Source organism: Cydia splendana, chromosome Z, assembly GCF_910591565.1.
Source record: "Cydia splendana chromosome Z, ilCydSple1.2, whole genome shotgun sequence".
In the NCBI taxonomy this organism is placed as follows: domain Eukaryota; kingdom Metazoa; phylum Arthropoda; class Insecta; order Lepidoptera; family Tortricidae; genus Cydia; species Cydia splendana.
In genome coordinates, this window is record NC_085987.1 from 20,136,382 (window position 1) to 20,164,075 (window position 27,694).

At 36.0% G+C, this 27,694-nt stretch overlaps 2 protein-coding genes across 2 annotated transcripts in view; one reads left to right on the top strand and one right to left on the bottom strand.

Moving 5' to 3' along the window:
- Positions 1-4,264: 4,264 nt before the first annotated feature.
- On the top strand, positions 4,265-12,331 carry LOC134804857 (gustatory receptor for sugar taste 64a-like). Its single transcript, XM_063778142.1, has 7 exons — positions 4,265-4,608; positions 5,815-5,919; positions 6,726-6,919; positions 7,515-7,663; positions 10,712-10,874; positions 12,027-12,116; positions 12,278-12,331. Exons 1-7 carry the CDS (start codon positions 4,389-4,391, stop codon positions 12,329-12,331), a joined length of 975 nt encoding a protein of 324 aa, XP_063634212.1. The 5' UTR covers positions 4,265-4,388.
- Positions 12,314-27,694, bottom strand: part of LOC134804811 (gustatory receptor 5a for trehalose-like) — a 28,771-nt gene continuing 13,390 nt past the window's right edge. Inside the window, exons 3-11 of the mRNA XM_063778065.1 lie at positions 18,273-18,394; positions 17,963-18,142; positions 17,212-17,360; positions 16,335-16,457; positions 15,888-16,042; positions 14,914-14,964; positions 14,669-14,831; positions 12,584-12,673; positions 12,314-12,513 (exon numbers count right to left, since the gene is read on the bottom strand). Of these exons, the coding sequence (XP_063634135.1) occupies positions 12,391-12,513; positions 12,584-12,673; positions 14,669-14,831; positions 14,914-14,964; positions 15,888-16,042; positions 16,335-16,457; positions 17,212-17,360; positions 17,963-18,142; positions 18,273-18,394 (1,156 nt within the window). The 3' untranslated portion in view covers positions 12,314-12,390. The remainder of the gene's footprint in view (positions 12,514-12,583; positions 12,674-14,668; positions 14,832-14,913; positions 14,965-15,887; positions 16,043-16,334; positions 16,458-17,211; positions 17,361-17,962; positions 18,143-18,272; positions 18,395-27,694) is intronic.

Sequence of the window (27,694 nt, forward strand, 5' to 3'; positions counted from 1 at the left end):
GTACAATGGAACGTTGATAGACTTTAATCTGTCATTACGTATTTAAAAATATCCTGTGTTGATATACGACATTATGACGAAACAGACATGAATTGTCCCTGATAATAGAGTCTGGCTAGCCAAAAATTGTTGACAGATATTTCGTTGTTGTATCACCAATTGTCTATGATTAAAAAAAAGCTAAAAGTCAGTTGTTAATTTATGTCATTCATTCTAATTGTTTGCGGTTTATAAGGGGTTTATTTTACATAACATTAATAATGTCTATACTGAGTGAGGTTCGCAAACTATTATTTAAGCTCGTAAATAATTACGACAAAGTGCGAAGTCGACGTGTAGCGTTGTATAACGAAAAACTGCAATGTTTACAACTCCTAAACAAATGTAAACAAATTAGGAGGTTGGTGCTCTATAAATATTTTGATACTTAGCATTTAGCATATTTGGTATAGTACTTATGTAATTTTTTTGGTGATGGATTAATATTACGGTATTATCTAGCTAGGTCTTATTTACACTACATTTAATTTTTCGCCTTGTTACAATGGTATATGGTGAGAAAGTGTAAACATATGTGTTTATCGTTGACTGTACTTTACATAGTGGTAGAAATTATGTGAGCTGACTTTGAGTGCACGTCAACGTATATTTATTTTAACTTATATCCTTAGGGTACTTAGGTACCTTAGGTGTGCACAGAAAATCAAAAATATTTTCTAGTATCATAACTATAATTCCTACTACACAAAGTGTGACCAGCCGAATTTTTTTTAAATTTCCCGCCAAACATTTGTGTAATATTACATTAGCCAGACTGTAATATAAATTCTTTAGTGTTCAGTACCAAAGAAAAATTCATATTACAAATAAAGACAGGACTTAAATGGGTAGGACTGGCAGGAGTTATTATAGTTACCAGAGATCATCAAGGAAGGATTTTTTTTGCAATATGTTGTTTGGGAAAATTTGAGACATATTTGGGAGTAACTAAAGTAATTACAAACGGACCACAAAGCACTAATGTTTGTGAAGAATTGGAAATTGTACAATGTTAGATTTACACGTTGGATAAGTTATTTGGAACAATTTCATTACGAAATACAGCATATTAAAATGGAAACTATAGGGCCTGACGTTTTGTCTTGATACCCACCACAGAGTGAATTTCTGCAGAAAGATAAGATTAAGCTACCGGAAATATTATATACTGAAACGAAACAAAGAACAACAAGAACATTTGTGGCAGTTTAATGTAAATTAAGATTTTCAATTCATAAAAGATAAACTTCAATGTAATTGATGTTTTGTAGTGATGTATTAATAAATTTATAACCATAAGGTACCTTTTCTTAAATGTATGGAGCAAAGAGTGTTATGTAAGTTTAAAGTGGCATAAGAGGTTAAAATAATATAGTATTTAGTTGCGGTTTTAGGACTTATTTCATTTGAATGACAGAATTTCTTTTATATGTGCTCAGAAAATATTTCGATATTTTTTTTGCTTAAACTGTCTCTCAGAGTCGTTTTCTAATAGATAAATTTAAATCTTGAGAGCTCATTGCAATCAATCGTGAAAATGAAACAAGACTTTATTTTCAAGAGATTGGTTAGTATAGGTACACATAAATCAGTCGATATCAAAGGTTTCTATTTATATTACAGAACAAGTCGCAAGATTTTTTTAATCTCAGGAGTCTAAAGTATTATTATTTGTAGTCAACTATGTAAGTTACTTCAGGAACATAGTTTTTTAGGTGGCTAAACTTAAAACTTCTCTATCGTAAAGTTGCTCATTTTACAACATTATTTTCAAAAAACTATATCTCTGTAACTACACAACTTAGGAGGTTGATCTTTTGTGTTATCGATAGCTTATTTATTGTAGATTACTAGGGTATGCATAACTCCATACCCGCCATAAGCCTTTGACCATGGGGCGTCACAAATTTCCAAATTTATTGCTCGTTACAAGCTTGGCAGAGTAGCTGCTCTAAAATTCTATATAAGTATTATTAGAGTAGAATCAGTATTATTATTTGTATCTCCTTAGATTTCACGGGCCTATAAATCCCGGTCTTTTGATAGGCTTGCGTGAGGATATAGATCCAACATGGCCCCTAGTAGAGCTTGAATGTCATGAAGAACGCCTGCTGGAACCCGTTTACAGGCGTAACAATATGTCACCCATGAACCGCTCGTAGCAGGCATTGGGACTATTGTAGAAAAAGTGAACAGTATAATCACTAATGGTCGGTCAGAACGTGAACGGTCTATGGATTGAAGTTTGGTTGGACAATGAGACTGGGTTATTGCAAAGGCGGGCGTCACCTGCCATAACAATGTTTTCATTAGTTATCGAGGCAGGCGGTGACTTGCCGCCCACTATATAGATAAGTCCCTGAAACTGCCGTCGTGAAGACGACCAGGAGCGACACCGGTGTAAGCGGCTCAGGGGTGTCGAGAGGTGTACGCCGCTTTCTACCCAGTAGGTAACTGATAACACTGTGCCAACTCGCGTCTTATGCATGTTTCACTCTTCTTGTTAGATAATTTCAAACATTTTAAATTTCTCTTCTTCTTTCTTTTCTTGTCTTACATTATGTGGCAGTCACATAGCCTACTACTCGTATTAGCTTATTCTACGCATTATTATTCAGAATTGAAATGCAAAACGAATGCTTTCTTGAAAATTAGTAATACAGCGAATAGTATTAGGTACCTACTTTTAAGAAAACAAATATGTATGTACGAGGGGTGTTCAAAATATTCTCGGTATGAGAATGAAAACAAACAAGTACGAAAAGTTTGATATTTTTATTTTTCAATATACTCCCCCCCTATGTTAATCCCCTTAAAAGATCGATCAATTTTTTTTTTTAATCCCTCATAAAAATATTTTTTATCTTTGGTGTAAAAATGCTCCTCCACTGCAGCCTTCAATGCTTCATCGTCAGAAAAAAAAATTCCACGCAGATCCTTTTTAAGATTGGGGAACAAAAAGAAGTCGCTGGGGGCTAAGTCCGGACTATACGGTGGGTGAGTAACAGTTTCAAACCCACATTCAACAATAGCTGCCTTGGCAATATGAGCAGTATGGACGGGGGCGTTGTCACACAGAAGCAGAACACCTTTGGTTAACTTTCCTCGCCTCTTTTCTTTGATTGCATCCTTTAATTGACGTAGAATGTTAGCGTAGTACTGTCGTGTGATATTTACACCTTTTTCTTTATAATCGATTAGTAATATTCCTTCACAATCCCAAAATATCGTGGCCATGACCTTGCCAGCTGAAGGGACGACCTTGAACTTTTTGGGATGAGCTGAACCCTTAATGTGCCACTGCATGGACTCTTGTTTACTCTCTGGGTCATAATGATGAACCCAGGTTTCATCTCCAGTAACTATTCTTTGCAGCACCTCATTAGGATTTTCACCGCACAGGTCAATAACATCGGAACAACACGCTACACGCATGTCTTTTTGAAGCCGAGTCAGCATTCGCGGAACCCATCTTGCACTTACTTTTGACATATTAAGATGGTCATGGATAATATCATGTACGATACCAATAGAAAGATTGGTTACTTGAGCTATAGATTTTACCTTCACTCGACCATCTTCCAATATAAGTTTTTCCACTTTATCAATATTTTCTTGTGAAGTAGCTACTACAGGCCGACCAGGTCTAGGGTCATCTTCAATACTCTCCCTTCCACGTTTAAATTCGCTTGACCACTTTTGAATGGTAGATAGAGAAGGAGCAGACTCACGGTAAACACAATCCATTTCCTCTTTTATGGTTTTTTGATTTTTACCCTGTTTTGTCGAGAATCTTATGACGCATTGATGTTCTAATTTAGTTAACATTGTCAATTCGCACATGATGTTCATGTTTGTTCAGCAATTGCAGAAAAACAAAAGAACATCTCGGTTCCAATTATATATTTTTTTAATGTCAATGAATAAACCTTAGCGGCCAGTAACGAAAGAAATTTAAGAAGAGGTTGTAAGATATCAATACCGAGAATATTTTGAACGCCCCTCGTACATACCTAGAAAAACGAATATGTTTCAGAATTTTACAAAAGTACGGACGCTAAGTAGGAAGAATTTCGTACATTGACCCGCCTGTTTCTGTCTTTATCGCAAGCACGTAAACATATTGCTGTCCCGCTCATGGTAGCGACGGTTAATGCCGCTGTGCTAACGTGCGACAGCCATATAGTTATATTGCTATGCACATGCGATAGAGATAACCTAGGAACATGCGGAACAATGTACGAAATTCTTTGTGCTTAGCTACCGTAGGTACTTTATATGAAGGTTCGAAGGAAAGAGATGCAACACAATCCAATAGGTAAGTATTAGTACGATTAACGAAACTTAACATGTATTTATTTACAGGTAGTGTGATCGCGCGTTTATCTGGTGCTATATTCTATGGAAATGCTTTATTTTCGCAAATACTAACATGGAATTTCATAACATCTTGGCAAGACTTAAGTTATCATTGGGCGAGATCCGAAAGAGCATTTCCTTTATTGCAAGATGATACCATACGGAAAAAGATGATCATTACAACAAGTGTTGTTTCCGCTTGCGCTTTTTGTAAGTAAAACATTTAAGACCGAAGTTATTTGTTCCGGATCATATAAAAAACGCAAACGGGTTCGTCTTTAAATTTGTCAGTGCCATGGAATAGTAGATTATTAACCTAACTGTTGGCGACTGGCCGGTTATAAAATCTTTATAGGTATTTCTTATTATGTTATATGTATATGTCACCGATAAATATTTTGCTGTATTTTCTTGCTTAATAGTTTATTAAAATAATTAACTTCTCCACAGTCCACCGTTAGCTACCAGATTTTTTAGCACTCGAAGTGTCCTGTCAGTGATGATAGATCGCTCCCAGTAGAGCATGTCACGACCATTTTCGAGAACTGGCGCAGAGGTGCCCTATTTAATTGATTCCCCGGGTAAAATTATGCCAATATTCGTTTCGTAGACATCGATTCGCAGACGGGTTATTTGGCAGAGTAAAGTTCGGAAGAATTTCATTACGCAGAGTAGTCGTTTGCAAGAGTGGTCAGTGGACGTAGGCAAAGCATTGATACGCAGATTTACTTTTCGTAGAATAATCGTTTGTCAAGGGATAATTTAGTTGTAAGTAACAATGTTGAATAGAACTCCTGTCATATTGATATCGGTTATGAATTGATGATGTGATGATGTGATAGAAGTGATCCAGAATAAAGGTTTTTAGCTTATGGATTTTTAGAAAACTTAAGACATTCAGATATTTTAGTACAATTATTTAATGCCAGCGTTTTATTGACCGCCGTAGGAGTTTTGACCGTAGGTATCCATATCTAAATATGTGTACATTAAAAGGGGTTGTATCTATAGACCTTGCAATAAACCTAGGTGCAACAATATTCAATCAATCAATGTAGTGCCGCAATTGCAAATTTTTGTATAAATAAACTGTCTCTAGGTATTTTTTCTTTGAAATTAACGATAACTGAAATAAAAACAATAATGTTACTCGACTAAAGGTTGCTTAAACGAAAAAAGTACTATGTGTAATGAAATTGTTCCAAAAATATTGTTCTGCTAATTTCCACAGAAGCGAAGAATCGAAAGTCAACCAAACAATAATTCAAGTTACATCTACAAATTAATCACTCTGCGAAAAAATGTTCGGCGAAACGTTGTCTGCGAATCGATAATCTGCTAAAAGTTGGTCTAAGAATCATTAGGTACCCACACCAAGGACTGCGAGTCTAAATTAATTAAGTTGTACTTTTCTAGTGGAACACGTATTAAGTATGATGGCAGCGACAGGTTTTGATTGCCCACCCGAGGAATATTTTGAACGATACATTTTGAGCTCACATGGTTTTTTGCTTAATTCATGTAAGTATAATCAAAATATTTTGCAAAAGAATCACGGAAACTTCATAGATTCACTTCCTTATAGGTCCCATTTTTATCGAAATCCAGGTCTGACGATGGAATCCTGGATGGAATGACGAACTGGGGAAACCCCTTATCTTAGGGGCATACATACATAATGCAATCACCATATAGGATTTTTGTATTTTCTGCAACGAATCCACCGAAATAGTAAATATTTCTTTTCGTCTGATGATTTGTCTGTCTTCTTCGTTAAGTTAGGCAAGTCAATATTTTAAGCAAGTTTTTTTGTTAAGGTCCAACTGGACACAACTGTGATAATGGGTTTCATTAGGACTTAAGGGAACTCGTTTTAGGTATTTTAAAATGTTGCAGCAACATTAAAAATAAACCTAATTTGTTCTTTATTTAAAATCAATGACATAATTGTTTTCCGTTACCGTAGCGCTCTCTTCAATTTTACCTTTGTAACAATGAATCGTGTTTTCCAATAATACTGTATTTTTCCATAAGTTTCATCTTTTAAATACAGTCGACTAGTCTTCTTCACCTGACCAAGGCCAAGGCCTTTCCATAAGAACATACATACTTATAGTGATTTTCTATTTCTTACTGCAAATCAAGCATTTGAACTTAAACTGTGCTATTTGATTAAATGAAACTGCCGATGAACTTTTTATTGAAAAGTATTTTACCAATTTGAACAGTACGACTTGATGCATGGATAACAATATGCATGCATCAAGTCGTAAATGATTTTTATGACATTTTGACCTCTTTTGTATTCCTTTTATATATTGTTCCAGATGAATACCGTTTGTACTTGGGAGTACCCATATTCTTACTAAGTAAATTTGCCACTATCATGTGGAATTTTCAGGATTTGATCATCATTCTTGTTAGTATGGGGTTGACTTCAAAGTATCGCAGATTGAATTGGAGAACGTATTGTATTATAAAAACAGTAAAACACAATAAATACAACCAAAGCATTAAGAAGGTACATATCTTCATAATTTTATCAAACGCATTATGAATAAAAGACACACGAGGGTTTGTAAAAAGTTTAGAGGGAATTTCCTCTCTTTCTTCTCTAGAATCTCTCTTTTCGAAAATGCGTAAATTCAAAGTGTTAAATAAACACACTATTAATAGGTAGTTTCAAATTTCTTATCTAACATTCGTGATGTGCAGATTGGTTTTCATCGAGCCTTAAACCAATGATCCCCGACTGTTTTATGAGGATTGAGGAACAAATAGAGCTAAAAACCTGATGAAAATTTCATCCAAATCTTGCCACTCTCATGTGAGCCACTATAAAAGAAACCACGCGGTTCTGTACGAGAAGTCGCGTGCCAAGACTGATATAGTTTTTAGCGGTAGGCCCTCAGTGGCCTTAGTAAGTGCAATTGCTAGGTATATATTTATAGAGACAGAAGACACTAGGTTGCATATCACTGGCAAATTCAGCTGCGCTTAGAACGTAAAAATAGGTTTTTAATTATATTGATTTATTTTTCTGAGTAAGTACTATTTATCACACCAAAAATTATTGGGATATTTGAATGTTCTAGTTTGACGGTAAATCATTCTAGCAAGTGCAAACGTGGCGCCGGCTTAGGCAGGCGTACGTCCAGCAGGCGGCACTGGTGCGCAGGGTTGGCGATAAACTGAGCGCTTTGATCCTGCTTTCAAATTTGAACAATTTGTATTTCATTTGCTTGCAACTTTTTCTTGGGATAAAGTAAGTACCTATGCTATTTTTTTCTACACACATACACGTTTCCGTACGACCAATAAATAATATGGCCTTATGTATCATTTGTTAAATGAACTACTTGCCGTAAAATAGTTGCTTAACAAAAATATTGTATGTATTTATTTTGTACCTACATATATGTATTGCCCATATTCCTATGTATATAGGCCATGAAATTGATTTCAAAGACACTTGATTGGTACTTTCTAGGTTACAAACCGCTGCCCCAATATTACAGGGTTCTATGTTACATTTTCAAGATAGTTGAAATTCGACTTAATGTCACTATGACAATGTTCAAATTTCAGTTCGATAAAAGTGAAACATAGAACCCTGTAATATAGGGGCAGCGAAACATGTATACACCGTGTTTTTTTTTATTTCCGTTAAGTTTAAGGGGAGATTCTTCAGGTTAAATAAAGTTAATTTCTCTAAGAAACTAGTGTTTTAACTCTTACGGTTTTTGAGATATTCAATAAATAAATTTAACTGCTGAACCAGTGTAAAAGCTAGGTTCTTCATTGCCTGAGGTGAGTTAGTTCAACAATTTCGACATTAAGTACCTATTTTTCTTTCATTATGTGTGACTTAAATGTCATAATAGAAATCTCAGCGGAAAATGCCTTTCTATTATCCTCCTGGAGAGGTCCGCGATATTCATTTTGTTTACGGCTTATGCAACGGCAATGCTGCTGAAGCGGCCAGAGAATACAGACGCCGTTATCCCGATCGACGAACCCCAGCCGGCCTAGCCAAGGTTACAATCGCTATCGCTTCGACAACGAAAAGCATTATGTCTCTCCATCACTCTTCCATATTAGTGTGACAGTGACAGTTGCGTTTCGATCGCTACGGAGCGTAAGCGATTGGCATCTTGGCTACGCGGCCTCCATTCACTTTTATTAACGTGAGTATTGTTCATTTCCAACTTCTTATTGCTAAGATAGGTACTTTGTACTTACTCTTTACTAATCTAAATGTAAAGAAAAAAAAAGAAAAATCTTGTTAGTCAGTTATTGGGATTCGAAACTGGGACCTCACACTCAGTAAGCAAACCGTCAACCACTAAGCTGTGTTTTGCCATGTGCTGTCTTGAATAAAATTTAAGCCTTGTCATACTTGACACTAAATTTTGCGCAACTCTAAAGGACCTTGTACAATGTAATATTCATCTATTTATTATAGAAGAAGGAAGGAAGAAGAAGAAGGTAAAAAAATGTTTTTTTTCGAATTTTACAAAAAATGATCTACCATCAGGTAGCTTCTATTAATGTACCAAGCAACATGTCAATTTAACGGAAAACAAAAAAACAACAGGTTGCACTCCGGGAGTGCCGACAGAAGTGAAAACTCAATAACTAGTCCAAAATGTTTGCAGCACTATGTATAATTGACCCATCCTCCTTTCTATTGAAAAACTTTAGTTCCGAAATTGCTGGCCAGTGAACTTAAATTTTTAGCGTTAATTGTTTAAAATTCGAATAGAAATTGTAAAGTTACCTTGCAGACCTCGCATCTAAATATATTTGGTCATGCTATTTTGAGTTTTATTCACCAGTACTAGAGTTCACTTTTATTAGCGATTTCATCAAGATGAGACCTTATTGAATTATTGAATTATATTGGAGTGATATAAAGTTAGAATGTAACTGTGAGATCCTCGTATTTCAGCCCGTACAAGATTAGAACTTTGAGCTTTATTGCTTAATATAAAAGTCCAGTTTTAAATAATTGACCTGATTATGATACGTTATGACTAAAGTTCTTTGGTGAATAACATTGTCCGTCACACATGACATAAGTCACGCAAGCGCCCTGCGCCGCCTACATGAAACAGCAGGCTCAGGCATACATTTTCGCCGTGCGGTAGAAAGAGAGGAGAGACGCCTTACGCGTTACGCGTTACGCTGTCCCGAGTTTATCATTTTTTCCCCACCTCAAAAAGTGCTCAGCGTCGCTAAAGAAGTATTCAGTTCAAAAAAACACGGTGTATACTTACGCTAGTATTTCACGGGAGCAAAATGCAGTACTCCATCATTGAGCTCAGCATTGAGGGGAGACATGTTGAATCCAACGATTCAAGTGCCTCCTTGAAATATAAATAATTTAGCTGCCTCTACACTCTGCTTTTCAATACACATAGACTATATACCTGGGGCCCATTTCTCAAACAGTATTAGACTAATATTACTAGTCCACGAACTGTCAAGTCGCGTATGGGTAACTTGGCAACACACTAATCATTTTAGACTAAATACCGTACGAGAGATGGGCCCCTGGACTTGCGTATAGTTTGCGAATGTAAGATTCAAAGGTGTTAAAATTGCATTAAATCTGTCAATACGTTGTACTAAAAATCCGTATGTACCTACATAATGCTTATACTCTGTATCTTTAGGTACTTAAATAATAGTAAACAAATAATTTGTACATTTTCGGGTAGTTATAACATTTATTCATTAACCAACCAAATACAAAACCACCTGGATCTGTCACTGAACGACCTGTCTTTAACCTACATTATTTGATCATGTAATAATTTCATCTACCCTCAACTGGCTTAAGAAGCCATTTGAGGGTAGATTTAGTTTACTCTTTTTTAAATATCTACCTAACTTGAGTAGTGACTGTGACTAGGCCTAACAAGCCGAATAAAACTATTACCAACCTGTTAAAAACTGTGTAATGTGTTATTACCAAAATGAAATAATTGCAGATAGCAGAATTATTTGAATGTTTATTGACCTTTAAAGACATTAGGACTTTTCAGACATAATATTTAGCCCTTTTTATAAATTGAATTCTGTTTTCGACTCAATATATCCGCGAATGAGAGAGAGAGGAAACCAGAGGCTAGGGGAACGAAATGTCGAGTTTTGTATTTCGCGGTACCCCGCGGTCGGCCCTCAGATATAGACGGATTTGTTGAACCACTGAAATAGTTAACTAACAGTGAGAAGTACTCATTCAACTTTTTAAGAGTGTGTTTTTATTCAAGTAAACCTGTTTGAAATCGTTGTACTATATTTTCAGCAACGAACAAGGACCACCGATAAATAGGATTTACTATATGTTATCTCTAAGTTGGTTAATATCAAGAGCCTGCGGTGTAGTCCTAGCAGCGGCCGATATTCAGATACATTCACAAAGCGTCTTACCTCTTCTGCAAACAACGTGCCACGGATGCAATGTTGAGGTATGAAAACGAGAAAAATAACTTAGGTTTTATCATTAAATCATTTACCATAGGTATACATATTCATAAAATAAGTTATAAATCATACCATTCACTTTCTAACATATCAACTATTCAATCTATGCGTTCATTAGAATATACTTTTAGTTCGAAATGTTTGCTTATGACTACAAAAAAAATTAAATTGTAAGCAAGACAATGTTAGCAACGCAATAATCTTCCTGACCTGAATCTTTCCATCTTTTTACCTTACAAGTAGGGTTAGTAGGGGCAGCAACGCTCCGTCTACCCCTTACATTTCATTAAATTGTCGATTTAGCTTCGTATCCGCGTACCGAACGCCTCCCCCGTTTGCCCGTGTACGACAAATAATAATTGTAATGGGTTTTTCAATTGGCGCGGGCAGATTTTGGCGGCTCATGGTTGCTATTTTGTTTTGGTGGCAACTGTCAAATATTTTGTATATTTTTCAGTTAGGTAGGTACTTTTGCCTAATCACCATGGTAAGTTACATGATTAAAGAGCACGTTCAAATGATAAAACTTTTTTATCAAAATGAGTCGTTCAAATGATAAAACTTTATTATCAAAATGAGTCGTTCAAATGATAAAAACTTTATCATCAAAATGAGTGTTCGTTGCCCTCATTACGATAGACGTGATTGAGAACATGATCAATTGATCAGTTAAGTCTTCCCTTCATAGTAAAAAGACGTACTGAGCGCTGTCAAGGTACTCCCTTTTGCGTGTTATGTAGGTACATGAATTACATGATAGGTTGGTTACCCGTTCAAGTTCTATTGTGACGGACGGGTAACCACGGAACCCTACACTGAGCATGTTCCGACATGCTATTGACCGGTTTTCTATTATTATCTATTAAATGATTATTTTGTATGTGCAACAGTACACTGTATTTATGGAGTGCCTTTTTAAAAGGGATTATTCACTATGAAAAGTCATTAACATTATATTACGTAGGTAGTAGGTACCTATTATGTTTTCTCAGTGCGTAAATAGCGAGAGTCGTGAATGGATTTTAAATATATACCTACCTACATTAAACGTGATACAATCCGATAAAACTGTTATTCCATCATTCAATATCTTTATTTGGTATTAAGCCATTTTCAATAAAGTTTAATAATTCCAGGTTGACAGGCTGAAAACTCAGCTGAAGTTTGATTGGGTGGCGTTGCAAGGAATGGGACTATTTTCTCTAGATAGAACGCTATTACTGAAAGTAAGTTTTAATTTATATAGGTAGGCTTAGGTGTTTCTGTCTTATACAAATTACTATCTTTATTGACATATTCGGAAATTTTGCTTATTCAAAATTAAAAGCCAATTCCAATTATTACCTATAACCTACCTACTTATAACGATTAACAACGATCCTTTCAGGTGGCGGCTGCTATTATTAAATACGAATTAATATTAATTATGTTTGATAATTAGTCCAACGGGAGGATGTCATAACTGCAAGTAAGGGAAGAGAAACAAAATTAACATAAGCGTTAAACTTTACTATAAGAAGAGTTAATAAATATTGGTATAGTAATGGTAGAAGGTGACGGCGTTGGTGAAACTCCAGTGAACTGCATCAGTACAAGTTCATAAGTCACAATGGTTCCAGCTATCTAAAATACGACATACTGATATTAATTTAAAAACATCAATTTTTTTTATAATCATCGTTCATTTACTTACCGTTAACACTAATCCACGTTTCACGTTAAAAAATTTAAGGCCACTCAAAGCAATCGTATCACCGTGTATCTGATCCAAAAATCTCTGTACCTGTAAATAAATATGAGTGGCAGGTGAAGTAACTTTTTTTTATCACACGTTGCCATGGTTACAGTCTCGTGGATCTCTCTAAAAACCCTAGTTTTATGATATAGGTTTAAAATAATCAAACATACATTTTATGGCAGTTATAATAACCCCTTTCCAAAATCTTAGCCTAGAATAATTTATATTGTATTGTATTGTAATTTAATATTAGGAAATAAATAAATCTAATTTTAAATTACCTACACTTTACACACACTTTTCTTTATACTTTGGGTACATTTTATAAAACCGGCCTGCATTTTATGTGTCGGTTTCCTCAAAAGCCAGAGACAAAACCGGCTAAAGCAAAAAAAGTGGACCAGATATTGTTCAAAAAGAAAGTGTTTGTTTGTTGTTTGAAAAAAATAAAATGTTAATACCTAAGTATTATTATTATTTGATAACCTGAGTATTTTTGTTGCTAAATATTTAGACACACTATGAAAGGTCCTTTATTATTTTATTAACGTTAGTAGGTAGCTGTTAATTACACACTTTTATTAAGCTTCACTCCGTAAATTTGTATGTAAGTATGTTTAATTTCTATACTGCATGATTAAATTTTACCACGTCCCGGTATCTGATTGAGTTGAAATTTGACGTACCTCATTCCGACGACAATGCAATATCATAATATGCTAGATGGAGCTATTATCTGATAATTCAGTCGAAAGGTAGCGAATATTACCTACTCATTAATGCAAAAAAACAAATATATTGAGTTTAGGTCTTGATCACTACCTGAATATCTATTGCTTTCATAGGTAGTTGTAAATCTAGATTGAATGCTGTCTAAATAATGTTTGTAGCGATACCTATAGAATTATTAATTCATGGGTAGATTACTTTGTATGGATAAATTTCATTGTTCCTAATAATGAGTATGAAAATAAAAGAACATAAATTAAATATTTATTTCGTAACTATCTTTGTATTCTTTATTTAGAATAATCCCGCCATCTCGCAAAGACCATAATGTAAATTTAGTTATCTACCCCTTTACCACTCTTGCATATTCGAGCAACACTAGCAACAGAGAGACAAATAAACGAATGAATTAAGATATACTTGGTCAAGCAAATCTTGTCAGTAGAAAAAGGCGGCAAATATTGAAAAATCGCGGGTTGCTAACCCGGGTTAGCAACACTGTGTTCGAATAATTCCAAAATCGCGTGTCATCTGTGTTTTGTCTGTGGAATGTGGAGAATGAAATGACAGCCATCGTTTTTATTTATATTCTATATAATTTATTGCTATTTCAAGAAAAAATTCTGCTGTCACCATTAAATACCAATATATTAATTGAGATTGTGCATGAACTTAAGCAAAGTCAAGATGCTTACAATGTACAATCATGCTCGTCGATCGTAAGTATTTGTAAAAGGTATGATAATTACATGTTTTGGTTCGATGTACATTGCTGCTTTTCTTATCGCAATAGTTACTGCTCTTTGAGTGTTGCCCTACTTCACTTTGCTGTACATTGCATGTAATATCGTACCTACATTGCATTCAGTGTAGGTACGATATTACATGCTGAGAACCAGCAGACAAAATTGTAAAAAATGGCCGCCATTCTGATTTTTGTCCCGATCATAATGAAAATTGATATATGAGAATCTGAAAGGCCCTGTAATATATTCTTAGTCGAAATTATAAAAACGTCAGCCATCTTGAATTTCCACATTTTTTATTCAATCGTGTCGAAAATTAAATAGATGTCTATGAATCTAACTCGTATAACTGCGAGTTCTGTTCGGGGCGAACTACTAGTACTTATTATCGTCTAATTACAGTTCAACTCTGATATTTTCCTGCCTCCTCCCAACTCTGATTCTTTCCATTCCCTTTTTAGTTAATACGGTTATACAATTACCTATGTAGGTACCTGTTTTTCTATGTTTATCAATAAGTATTTGATCTGGTCAGATTATCATAATACATCATGACGTACATTACCTCTACAGAGTAAGCTGTGGATGGCACAAAATAGAGCACATGCGCGGGTTCCCGACTGGCGGTGTGCACGCGCGAAGCGATCAGCGAGACTGCCAGCGAGCGCGCGATCAGGAACCCGAACGAGTACACGAAATATACCGTTTGCTCATAGCCTTGAAATGGCCTGCAATTTGAATTGACAAACATTTGAAGTTTATGAACAGAAATTGCCGTAGAATGATAATGTGATATGGACGTAATGTTACCTTTCATCCGGCTCTCCTAGCCGACATGAGGGATTTCTTCTTATTCCCTCCCTGTGGTTAAATAGAAACTGTCATTACATTAGGATGCATTAAAGAGCCAAGAGCCATTATAGGCCGATTAAATGCCTCATTCTATTTTGCATTATATAAGGGTCGGCTGGATATTTTATATAATAATAGTGAAATAGTAACAAATATTCATGTTAATTTCGTCCAAGTTTCAGATGTAGAACAACCTGTCTAATTCATGAAAATTTGAAAAACCATAAAATTTTGGAACCTTTTTTTGATTTCGACATTTTCCGCTAAAGATCGCTATCCGCAAGGCACGGCACGGCTCGGTAGCCTCGGCATGCTTAAGGACTTCAGGTTGCTTCGGCAGCTTAGGGCGTACCTAAAGACGCCGAGGCAGCCTTCGGGAAGGTTCAGTAGTCTTTGACTAGCTTCGGCAGCGTGGCGTACAGTGCATAATCCTCTACCATCGTATTTTCTCGGAAACGTTCGTATTTGTCATGCTACTTCAGTCAACCTCAGTATGTACATACATACTTGTTGTACTGAGACTGACTGAAAAAGCATGACACGTTCGTGTTATCTACTTTGTGTAACGTTATTAATATCATCCTACATCAACATCTGGGAGTGAGGAAGCTGTTGTCGTTAGATCCCGCGTTTGCCCTAACAAACTCACGAAGTTGCAATTTCTGCCCTATCGGATCAAGACTGGCAAAAATGTTTTCAAAGTTGGTTTAGACGAATGGGAACTCTTTGTATAGAGAATGATAGAGAGTATTTTGAAAAAAAAAAATGTAAAATAAATAGTGCTGAATAGTTTTTCTGTACCTCAAAACTTATCGAGTGACCTACGTAAAATACTTTCAATAGGCTATAAGTATAAGATACCATTTTAAACTTCTTGCTTAATTATTCTGAATGCATTAAAAATAGCAGTTTACTATCGGGATGTTCCTTACGCAAGCGTGTGAAGAAGCTGAAGGCAAATGAAAAAAAGATTGTTTGCGAACGATATAAAAATTATGCTTCCTATGACGTCATCGACCCGTCGAACCAACCCCGTAATGCGGCTATAATCCTCGCGCAGAGTGCGCCAAAACGAGGAGGGAGCGTGCTGCAAAAAAAAATGGTAGTCTGTAAAGTCGGTTTACGGACGATAATTTTGCGTGATAACTGATAACGTTATAAGAAAACATTGATGAAAAATTGCATACTTTGGCCGTAACGTTACCATGGAGATCTGTCCACAATGTTACCATAGAGATCTGTCCACAACGTGACACTTTTTCGTGCATGCTCACGGTGTTCAAGGATTTATAAGACGTTATCACGTCAAAATAACGTTTTATTTGGTAGGTACATATCAAATTATTTCTTGTGTTGATATGACGATGGACTTCACTTACCTTTCCAAAAACGGATTCAATTCTACGGTTCACTTGTTCGAGTCTAGACGTCAGATAAAAACTAATGCAAATCACAAACACGTCCGAAAAGTTCCAGTTAAAGGTGAATTGGATGCCGATGATCTGTAAAAGCGTATACTGTATAATATTTCAAGCGGCAACGTAGGGTCAATTATTGTCTATTAGTGTAACATAATTAAGTAACCTAACTTATATTTGACAGCGATCTTAAATGACGGTTAAGTACCAAAGAAAACTCTAAATTTACACTTGGAGATAAAAACATCGCAACTTTTCACAATCGGTTGATATTAACTCTAATACTTGGTGAAAATAATCGTCTTTAAATAGTTGTAGTAACTATTTCACCTCTCCTGTTCGGAAAGTTCACTTTTTATTTGATATAATCATTAATAAACTTAATAATATTATATTCCTATATATATACTGAAATTTGCAGGTTTATTTTCCAAATAAAGAAACCTATGTATCATTTCAAGTTGCAGGTTTTGTTCTCAAAAATGAATGGCAAGGTTGACTTTGCCGGTTTATAATAAGGAGATGAAAAGCATAGTTCGAATAGTCTAAGCTTTTTAGGGCTCATTTATACAGTGGTGCGAGAACTCGCATGCGGATTTCATTACATTGCAGTATTTGAATGGACCAGTTTCAACCCTGAAAAAAGTGCCTCGTGAGTTTTTCTCACTCCGTTACCATTTTTCATAGTCTTTATATGATGGTAACGGTACGGAAGGGACGACGAATGTTTGAAATTTTTAGGACTATTTTTTTCTCTCATCAGTATCGAAAGAGATGGCAGTTCTGAGACTAAAAATAACATAAATATTTATAGTATAAAATAGATTGCCTCATTCACCTGTGTAAAAATTGCTACGTAAGGACTGTATCCTGTATATTGAAAAATCCAAGGAGAACTGGCAACGACAAAGGTTTCATACACATTCTTTCCTTTCTGGCAATCTATAATACCTGCTATCGATGACAAATCGGATAGAATGTGTTCCACTGCAAACAATTTCATAATATCATGTCATAATCACAAATCTATTAAAGGTAATTTACATATCTTTTTCATAGTTTTGTAAAACGAGGAATCACTGGAATATATAATTGCTGTATTATTTTTTCAAATCACTATTCAACATTTCAATTTCATGACAAATTTTTAGAAAAATACCTACATTTTATTACAAATATGGCACACTACACGGTCTGTGACACTTTAGTCATGTATGTTTTTAATAAAAACAATCTGAGGATAAAAATATTTTTTTGGATATGTAACCAGAAGTAATTTACAAAGTAAATTGACATGCAGCAAATTTTATGGTTTAACGCAACATGTGTGAATTAAACCGTAAAATTAGCATAATTTTAGTATTACTTACGACAGTTTAATTTCGATTATAATTAATATACTTTAATCTTACAAATAACACCAAATAATAGATGAATAAGAATCACCTTTAACCCTTAAAGTTTTTAAAAGCTGTACGAGGAAAGCCTTAGTAAAAGGACGTGGTCAAAGGTACTCATAACTAGTTATATGCTACACATGGCGCCCGTTTTTCTGAAAGTATTGACCCAACCACAAGCATAATACTTACGCAAAGCCATTGTTAGGACTACTACACATGACACCCTACATTTTTTAATAAGTGTCCGGTCAATGCTTGGGTCTGACGCCTCGGTTTTTGATATAAGTTGGCAGAGCCTTGGCCATCTTGTTGCCACGCGCAGAAATAATATAGTTGTTATGCAGTTGGTGATGTTGAATACTAAGGCCGCTGTGAATCAAAATTTATTTAGTAAGTATAATGTAATTTGAACTACCGTTTATGGTCGTTAATTTTAATTATGTGTTTTTAATAATATGTAGGTACAGTATTTTATAAAATATAACAGAAATTAGCTTACAATTTGCAGAGAGATTACGGTTTGAATCTGTAAATAACTTCAGTAAACAAAAAGACACAACAGTACATTGCCCGATGATTGACAAAAGGCTGTAGATAAATCTGTAAGATTGTATCTGAAATCTGAAACAATAATCAATGTGTGTTCAATATGTATTTATCATTTAATAAGTTAGGTACTTTGTTAAATAAATTATCTGTCAACAGTCTCCTGTTTTAGTTTCAGGACTGTTGCTATAAAACTATGAATTACAATATGCAACACTGACTTGACGGTCAAAACAATTCCTCTTCAAACTCGTCGTGGTTGCATTTTCCTGTTTAGGAAGCTAGGTACTTTGGCCACCCGCACCCTCGCATATATGGCCATAATGTCCAGGCCTTCCTCATGGACCAACTAATACGTATGCACAACTGGTTGTGCCATCAACAATATGTATTCCTAATGGCACAACTACGCCCAACTGCCACAACTAAGCACAACTAATGTGCTCTCTAACCATTCTTTATAACACAACTAGAGTCAAAAGAGGAAATAGATAGCTTTCATATTAATAACCTCTTTAGATATTGACAATGATAATGGCCACTTTTTATTACACTTATCTTTGCATAATAATATTAATAATTAAAAACGCTGACACTGACGTCCTTTACATTTCTTTTCGTAAATTATATTTTTACATGTGGTTTTTGCCCTAAAATACTGATAATTTACTCATGTGTGAACCGAGTTATTAGTAAATCATGCGGACAATTGGTATATTTGATTATAAACACCGCGACCATGTGTCGCAGTCGCATTACTACCGTGTTGACATTTGTCATACGAGTACACACTGGCAAAACTACGAAATTAGAAATGATTACAAGGAGTCGAGCTAAAGCGGTAACAACTAGCGCACGCCCACCACCCCCGCCTGCCTCGTCCAGTTCCTCGTCCACATCGTCGTCAGGCGACGAGTTCGCAACGGCGCCTGACACAGACGGGTCCAGTGACGAGAGCGGGCCGCCGCCGCCGCCGCCACGACCACCAGCGCGACGAGGGCGGCCACCGCTGCCGGCACGCTTGGGGCCTGCGGGACATCCTGCCCCGCCCATGGCTCCCGCTACCGGTGGTATAGTGCAACGCATGCGATGGACTCGAGAAATGAACGAGAGTGTCATGCGTGCCTATTATGGGGCTACAGAGGGGGGAACACAGCTATCCGCCTACCGTTCGAGAATACTGCCTCTGTTTCAGGCTCTTGAACCTACCATCACCGTGTCGGAGCAGCGATTATCGGACCACACATCGCATGCTACACCCACGCTCGTCAGTTATGAGATTGTAAATCCCACGGAAGTGTGGAGGCCGAGGCTTCCTAAACGCCAAGGATCTCCACAACCGCGAGGTGTACAATCTCAGGAATTATTTCCTTAACAACGAGTGTGGGATGCATCGTGATGTGGTGGCAGTAGACAGGAACCTCACGCCGCTCTCCTTGGCAAACGAGAACTGGCGCAAACCTGTGGTACTAAGTACTGCGGATCGCAAGGCGGCATGGGAAAGTAAGGTGCTACACGGGCGGTTCTACAAGGCCCTCACGGGACCCGATGTGAACCTGCTCGCGTCGGTGAACTGGTTACGATTCGGGGACCTCTTCGGAGAAACCGAGGGTTTTGCCTGTGCAATTGCGGACGAAGTGATGATGACGAACAACTATCGGAAATAAATCCTGAAGGACGGTACGGTCGACATTTGTCGGGCATGCCGCCGTCCCGGATAGTCACTCAGACATATCATTTCCGGGTGTTCTCATCTTGCTAACGGCGAGTACTTGCACATACATAATCTCGTGCCAGGATTATTCACCAGCAACTTGCTCTTCTATATGGCCTTGTGGACCGCGAAGTACCGTACTACAAGTACTTACCTGCGCCTGTTCTCGAGAATGGTCGTGCCACGCTCTATTGGGATCGATCTATCATCACTGACAGGACTATTGTCGCCAATAAGCCTGACATCGTGCTGATAGACCGATTGCAGCGCCGGGCCGTGCTCGCCGACGTCACCATCCCCCATGATGAGAATCTCGTGAAGGCCGAGAAGGACAAGTCCAGTTGGCTCACGAGATAACCGCCACGTGGGATGTTGATTCGACGATCATTGTCCCGATAGTCGTTTCAGTGAACGGTCTAATAGCGAAGAGTCTCGACCAACATCTTGAGAGACTCTCGCTAGGTGGTTGGATCAAGGGTCAGGTGCAGAAGGCGGTGATCTTGGACACGGCGCGGATAGTCCGCCGGTTCCTCTCTCTGCAGCCCTGACCACCGGTAGCTTGGGCCTTGCCCCGCTGCTGGCGGCACCCTAGGTTAGGTTTTTTATAATGTGTTTATATGTATTTTTTATCGTTTTGTAAGTGTTTTTATATTTTACTTTTATATACATATTATAAATAACCTAACTTAAGACGAAAAATAAATAAAAAGATTCATAATTATAAACGTCATGATCATGAATGACATTTCTTTTGTTCCAAGAAAGTGGTTATTCTTATCAGCTAAATATTGTTAATTGTGCAAAAGTATAATATATCCAGACTGCAAGCATTACATTCGTCGATAATAAAGGCGGGAAGGTAGCGTTATTCCGCGACTATCAGTACCTAGGTACCATTTGATACGAAAGTACAAAAGTGGTGCATCTATACTGCGATGTTCTAAATATCGTAAAAATAACTGTCGAGTAAGCATAACTATTAAAGTAAGTATTGGTAGTAATATAATATTTACTGTAAGAATGTTAAAGTCAATTTAGTTTTATGATTTACTAATAAAGTTTGAATTATTTGTTTTAGGACTCGAAAGTTATAAATTCTAAGGGGCAATTCGTGTGTTGTTGACAAAAAAAAAATATGAAGTTGAAAAAGAAAGCTGATAAAAGAGAGAGTACTTAATAAATTCGGACGAACCTATTTATTCCTCAAATGTATAAAGAGAGCGTAGTAGATTGTGTGGATATGGGACTAGATTTATAGATTCCGTTCCTTCTTTTTCGGGTATGAAGACTAGTTTATATAATGCTAGAAATCGGTCTGTTGGAGCAAAAAAAACTTTGTACAAAAATCTGAAACAAGTAGAAATACCAGGAAAATTCAAGGCATTCGTATTAGCTGAATACTCGTACACAAGCGATGACACTCGTATATTTATTTTTTGCACACACAAAATCAAGACTTCTCATTCCTACAGTAAAGGAAGCGTTTATTGATTCAACGTTTAAAAGTTATCCTAAACCGTTTGTGCAATTGTTAAGTATCCATGGAGATTTTGGCAGTACAACAGAAAAAAACAGTTGCTCGTCCATTAATTTTTGCGTTACTGTCTAACAAAAAGCAGAGAACCTACGACGCTTTACTCAGAATTATTAAAATTCAATACGGGTGGTATATTACGAAACTTCACTATGATTACGAAATTGCATTTATCAACGCAGTAACAAAGGTGTTTCTCGAAACAATGATTGTGGGTTGCTATTACCACTGGAATAAAAATGTATGAAAAAAGGGCACAAAAAAACTCGGGCATCGTACAAAACTAGAAAAGAGAATCATAGGATAATGTGTGCAATATTGCCTCTACTTCCAGCAGATGCAATTGTTGGAGGCTGGGCTTACATTCAATAAGAATATGAAGATGCCAACTTAAAAATGGCCAATTTCAAGTTCGCAGAACGTCACCGCACTAATAATGTTGTAGAGTCGTGGCACTCTACCCTAAATAAGCGTATGAACAAGAACACGGTGACGGTGTTACGGCTACTACATGTTCTCATAAGGATAGATAAGTACAATTTCGCAAAATGTCAGTACTCAAGAGGCCGGAAGCCTAAATATTAATGACGACTTTATTCGCCACGTGCACCTTCAGTACATCAATGGAGATATCACAATAGGGTATGCACTTGAAAAGCTGCGATAAATGAATCCTAAATACTATAAATATGCCTGTGTCGTGTCATTGTTCCGCATAATTTCAGAGCTATCGAGGTACCGTTGTGTGGTCGGGCGGGGGTACAGGTACTGTGGGTACTAATGTTACTATGCGTCGCAAATTCATGAGACGTGTAGCACTAAACATCACATTAAAAATGATGAATTGGTGCAATCATTATATTTCATTATCGTGTCGTGGACAGGCCAGGATCCATGACACCCTGTGTGAGTTACTTAACTACTTCATAATAAATGCATAAGTATATCCTACAATAATATGTTTTCATCTGTCCTACTTCAAAAGTGTCTCATATATCAGCTCATATTATCTTTAATATCTGAGCGACCGAGCCAAGCTCGGAAAACGTAAAATTTTCAGACGTAAGCCCAAAGTAGATCGATTTTTCGCCCCTTAAAACCCCCAAATACCAATTTTCATCCAAATCGTTGGAGCCGTTTCCGAGATCGCCGAAATATATATATATACATATATACAAGAATAGCTCGTTTAAAGGTATTATATGATTAGATTAGATAGCGGGCCCTTTTTTGTACCGTACGAATAATTATAACCTCTTTAGTAGAGATTGATAACTTGCTAGCTCTGTTTATAGATATGTCAATCAATGTCAATTCTTGGTGATTATACTATTGATCTCCGACTGAATACATAATTGCAGTGAAAATTAATGTTTTTTTGGTTTTCATATCGGTGTAAACATGGAGGAAAGTGTGCCAAACGCTTCGGAAGCTGTTAGTTTAGTACGGGGGATCTGACGCGAGCACTCGATTACCCCAATGATTGTGTTTTTATCGGATGCGGTAACGAAGATTTACATCCCATACCAGGTAAGATCAAAATAGATTTGCTACTGGGAAGCAACTTTTACATCCCGCTAAAATGTAAAATTTGCCCTTTTCACCTCCATAAGCGAAATTGGATCAATTTGGTCGAGGCTCCTAGTAATTCCCTCTGTTTTAACGAGGAGTACACAAAATATATTGTTCGCCTTTTAGCTGGTTTATTAGTGCACGACACCTTGCATTTTGAGACTATGCGCTGAAACTTGGCACAGTTAATTCTTAGCTGGTCTTGAGCAGATACAGACCGGGAGCCGTCGAGAGCCACCTCTCATTTAGTGGGGGGAGGGGGGAAGTTCGACGCTGCCGCGCTTCACTTGGAGCAACATTTCTCTAAAACTATACCTATTAGGGCATGTGATATATCATTTTCCGATAAATTAAGGATGAAGAATCTGTTTTTAAGAACAAAAACAATGCACTTTCTAACAAAAAAAAGAATAAAGTAGAAAAGACTAAAAACGTGTTTTTTTTTTTTTTTATAATTACCATTTTTTTTAAGCGCTGCAGAATTCTGAAAACATAAAATATAGTCGTAAATCTACACTTATTACGTTTAAAAAAATATATAGTTTATTATAAAAACCGGCCAAGTGCGAGTCGGACTCGCACACACACGAAGGGTTCCGTACCATTATCTATAAAAACGGTCACCCATCCAAGTACTGACCCCGCCCGACGTTGCTTAACTTCGGTCAAAAATCACGTTTGTTGTATGGGAGCCCCACTTAAATCTTTATTTTATTCTGTTTTTAGTATTTGTTGTTATAGCGGCAACAGAAATACATCATCTGTGAAAATTTCAACTGCCTAGCTATCACGGTTCATGAGATACAGCCTGGTGACAGACGGACGGACGGACGGACGGACGGACAGACGGACGGACGGACGGACAGCGGAGTCTTAGTAATAGGGTCCCGTTTTTACCCTTTGGGTACGGAACCCTAAAAATCTGTTGATAAATGAGAGATAAAAAATAATATTAAGCGTGGGTCAGAGTGATCTCATATGAAGGTGGGAAGGTTACTTATAATTTGTTCTACAATCGTTTATTTTTTTTAGTTTTTCGTAAATAACTCGTAAACGGTAGCCCATAGCAAAAAATATATTTTACGTAAATAATCTATTTCAGATTTGTCATTTAATAAGTGCTACTTTTTTCGCTAGGATCAATATTAAAAAAAGATATTAAAGGAAGAAAATAAATACTAAGATCCCCTTTTTTAGTCATTCGTAAATAACTCGTAAAGGATGGCCAATGGCAAAAAATATTTTTATACATGAATAATTAGCATAAAATTTCCTACAAAAAAGGTTAATCAAACTTTTTCGCTTGGATTAATATTTATAAAAAGGGGACCTTAGAATTTATTTTCTCTCTTTAATATCGTTTTTAATATTGATCCTAGCGAAAAAGTTTTAATGACCTTTTTTGTTGGAAATTTTATGTAAATTATTAATGTAATAAAACATTTTTTGCTATTGGCCATCGTTTACGAGTTATTTACGAATTACTAAAAAAGGGGACCTTAGAATTTATTTTCTCTCTTCAATATTTTTTTTAATATTGATCATAGCGAAAAAAAGTAGCACTTATATCATAAGAAATCTGAAACAGGTTATTTACGTAAAATATATTTTTTTGCTGTGGGCTACCGTTTACGAGTTATTTACGAAAAACTAAAAAGAATAAACGATTGTAGAACAAATTATAAGTAACCTTCCCACCTTCATATGAGATCACTCTGACCCACGCTTAATATTATTTTTTATCTCCCATTTATCAACAGATTTGTATAATAAACCATATATTTTTTTAAACGTAATAAGTGTGGTTTTACGACTAAATTTTTTTAATAACAGATTCCTGCAACGCTTTTAAAAAAAATGGTAATTATAAAAAAATCTAAAATACGTTTTATAGTCTTTTTTACTTTATGCTTTGTTTTGTTAGAAAGTGCATTGTTTTTGTTCTAAAAAAAGATTCCTCATCCTTAATTTATCCGAAAATGATATATCACATGCCCTAATAGGTATAGTTTTAGAGAAATGTTGCTCCAAGTGAAGCGCGGCAGCGTCGAACTTATCCCCCTCCCCCCCCACTAAATGAGAGGTGGCTCTCGATGTCTCCCGGTCTGTATCTGCTCAAGACCAGCTAAGAACCAACTGTGCCAAGTTTCAGCGCATAGTCTCTAAGTGCAAGGTCCCCATACAACGGTGTGCACTAAACAAACCAGCTATTTTCAAAGCAGTTTTGCAGTCCATTAATTGTGACATTTGTGACGTACAATTACTTGTAAACGAATTTAACCAGTTTCTAAGAAAATAACGTAGATACATTGTTCTGGATTCCTGAAAATAAATTATCATTCGTCATTATTACAAAGTGTTTTAATATTTTGGCATGCAAGATAAAGAAAGCGGGAGCCATAATTTGTTGAAGAAAAGTGAGAAATGAGTTCCTATTTTTACAACTCTACCGCTACGCTAGCTCTACCGCTGGGAATATTTATGAAAGTTATAATGTTCACATATTCCTACTGGCTTTTAATAAATTGGAAATATTCCACAAATGTGCACGAAAAAGACCTATACGTACCTATATCTGATGGCGACTGTACAATTCTACAAAAACAGGCAAGACTCAAGAATAGTTCTGTATTTGGGAACTAAAATTAAATGACAGTAAACCAGTTGTGTCTATGGGAAGGATTTAGAAAAAAAAATCCTTATGGTACAACTAGTTGTGCATGCGTAGTTGGTTCAGGTGAGGAAAGCCTGATGATAATGTCATGCATCTCTCTATCATTTACATAGATAGGTACCTAGTTAAACTGTAAAAACCACGGTGACATTCAGTAAACGGGCACCTTTGTAGACAATGTAGACACTCTGATGAACGAACTATAAATATATTAGGATTGTTCACATATACTCTATAAATGTACGTATCAAATTTGCAGAGGTAAACCTTGTTTTAGCTAAATCAAACATTAAGTACCTACCTAGGTATAGGCCTACATCCTCAAGTACTGAACTCTCATACAATGCCCTGAAAGTATGACGAAACCTAGTTCCCTTGCTCTACTATTGCTAGTTGCTGTATCTAATAACTTTTTATGCGACATTGTTAGGTTACATGGCTATAGGCTTTCGAACGCACGTGCAGTTGGTTTTTTATTAAACATAGTTCTTGCCTCGAATTCCATTACGTTAGATGTGAACATCCGACCAAAAATACATTTAACATAACGGTAATACCTAATTAGAGATGGGGCGAACAAGGAGCTTACCGCGTGAATACGAACCGAACCGAATATTCGGCCGAATTGTTCTGTTCATCTATAAAATTATAACTAACCATTCAAATATCTACACTAGCTGCTAATGATTTAGGCGACTAATGTCGGCATGGAAAAATGACGGGGTATAAAAATGTCGTGAAATGCTTTATAACATTGACAAATTATTTTAAGGTCGAGGAATAAAAATGACGATATTTAAAAGTGACAAAGTATTATAAGGTCGAGGAATAAATATGTCGAAGTATAAGTATTATAAGGTCGAGGAATAAAAATGTCGAAATATAATTTAGTTGAAGCACAAAAAAAGCAGTTAGATAGGCTTATTATGATGTTAATAAACCATGATTGCCATCTCAAAATGGTAGCTAACAAAAATGGCCGCCAATCCAAGATGGCGGATATTGAGTTTTAAGAAATCAACCGTAACTCGAGAAGTATTCGTTCGATTTCATTGCATTTTTTTTTAACAAAAGCTCTATATGTGAGCTTAAAATTATGTTTATATATTATATCGATAAAGTCAACCATTAATTAGTAATTAAAGAAATATTGAAAATTTTCTCATTTTTTTGTGATACTTTTTTTTTAATTAAGTTTTTACAAATTATCTCGTACATTACAAAAAAGTTTTAAATGAGGCAAAATAGTGTATTAAATTAACTTTAATTTGACGTACAATTTGTATGGGACTAATGACTGAAAACACATGGAAACATGAATTTAATTTTACTTCCGTTGAAATTCAGCGTTGACTAAATAACTGCGTACAGAACAAAAAGCTTCAGAGAGAAGTTGTAGAGTACAAAAATCATGTTTTTAGTATATTTTAATAACTTTAGCAATTGATTATAATAATATTAGAATGATAGTATTATTAGTTTTATTTGTTACAAGTAAAAACCACTTAAATCTCTTGCGTTTTGTACACATAATTAATGTTACTAACAGATCTAACGCGATTAAATTTCACTATTCGTTGAAACGTCGGAAAATGGTAAAAAAATGAAATTTAATCGCGTTAGACCCGTTAGTAAGATTAATTAGGTAAAAACTAGTATTCGATTGAAATAGTAATTTCTTCAGTGAACTGCGTACAGAACAAAAAGCGTCAGATAGAAGTTGTAGAGTACAAAAATGATATTTTTAGTATAAGTATTTTAATAATTTATAATAATAGTAGCTGGGCTCGGAAACCGTTTTATTTTTCAAACCGGTTTAGTTCGGATTTCGTTTCGGTTACCAGTTAAAGAACTGTTCTATTGAGATACCGTTGAGATGCG

Excerpts from the sequence above, each read along its gene's own strand:
- LOC134804857 (XM_063778142.1), top strand. The coding sequence starts at position 4,389 with ATGTATTTATTTACAGGTAGTGTGATCGCGCGTTTATCTGGTGCTATA. Across the intron at positions 4,609-5,814 it reads TGTTTCCGCTTGCGCTTTTT|TGGAACACGTATTAAGTATG; the intron begins GTAAGTAAAACA and ends GTACTTTTCTAG. Across the intron at positions 12,117-12,277 it reads ATAGAACGCTATTACTGAAA|GTGGCGGCTGCTATTATTAA; the intron begins GTAAGTTTTAAT and ends CGATCCTTTCAG.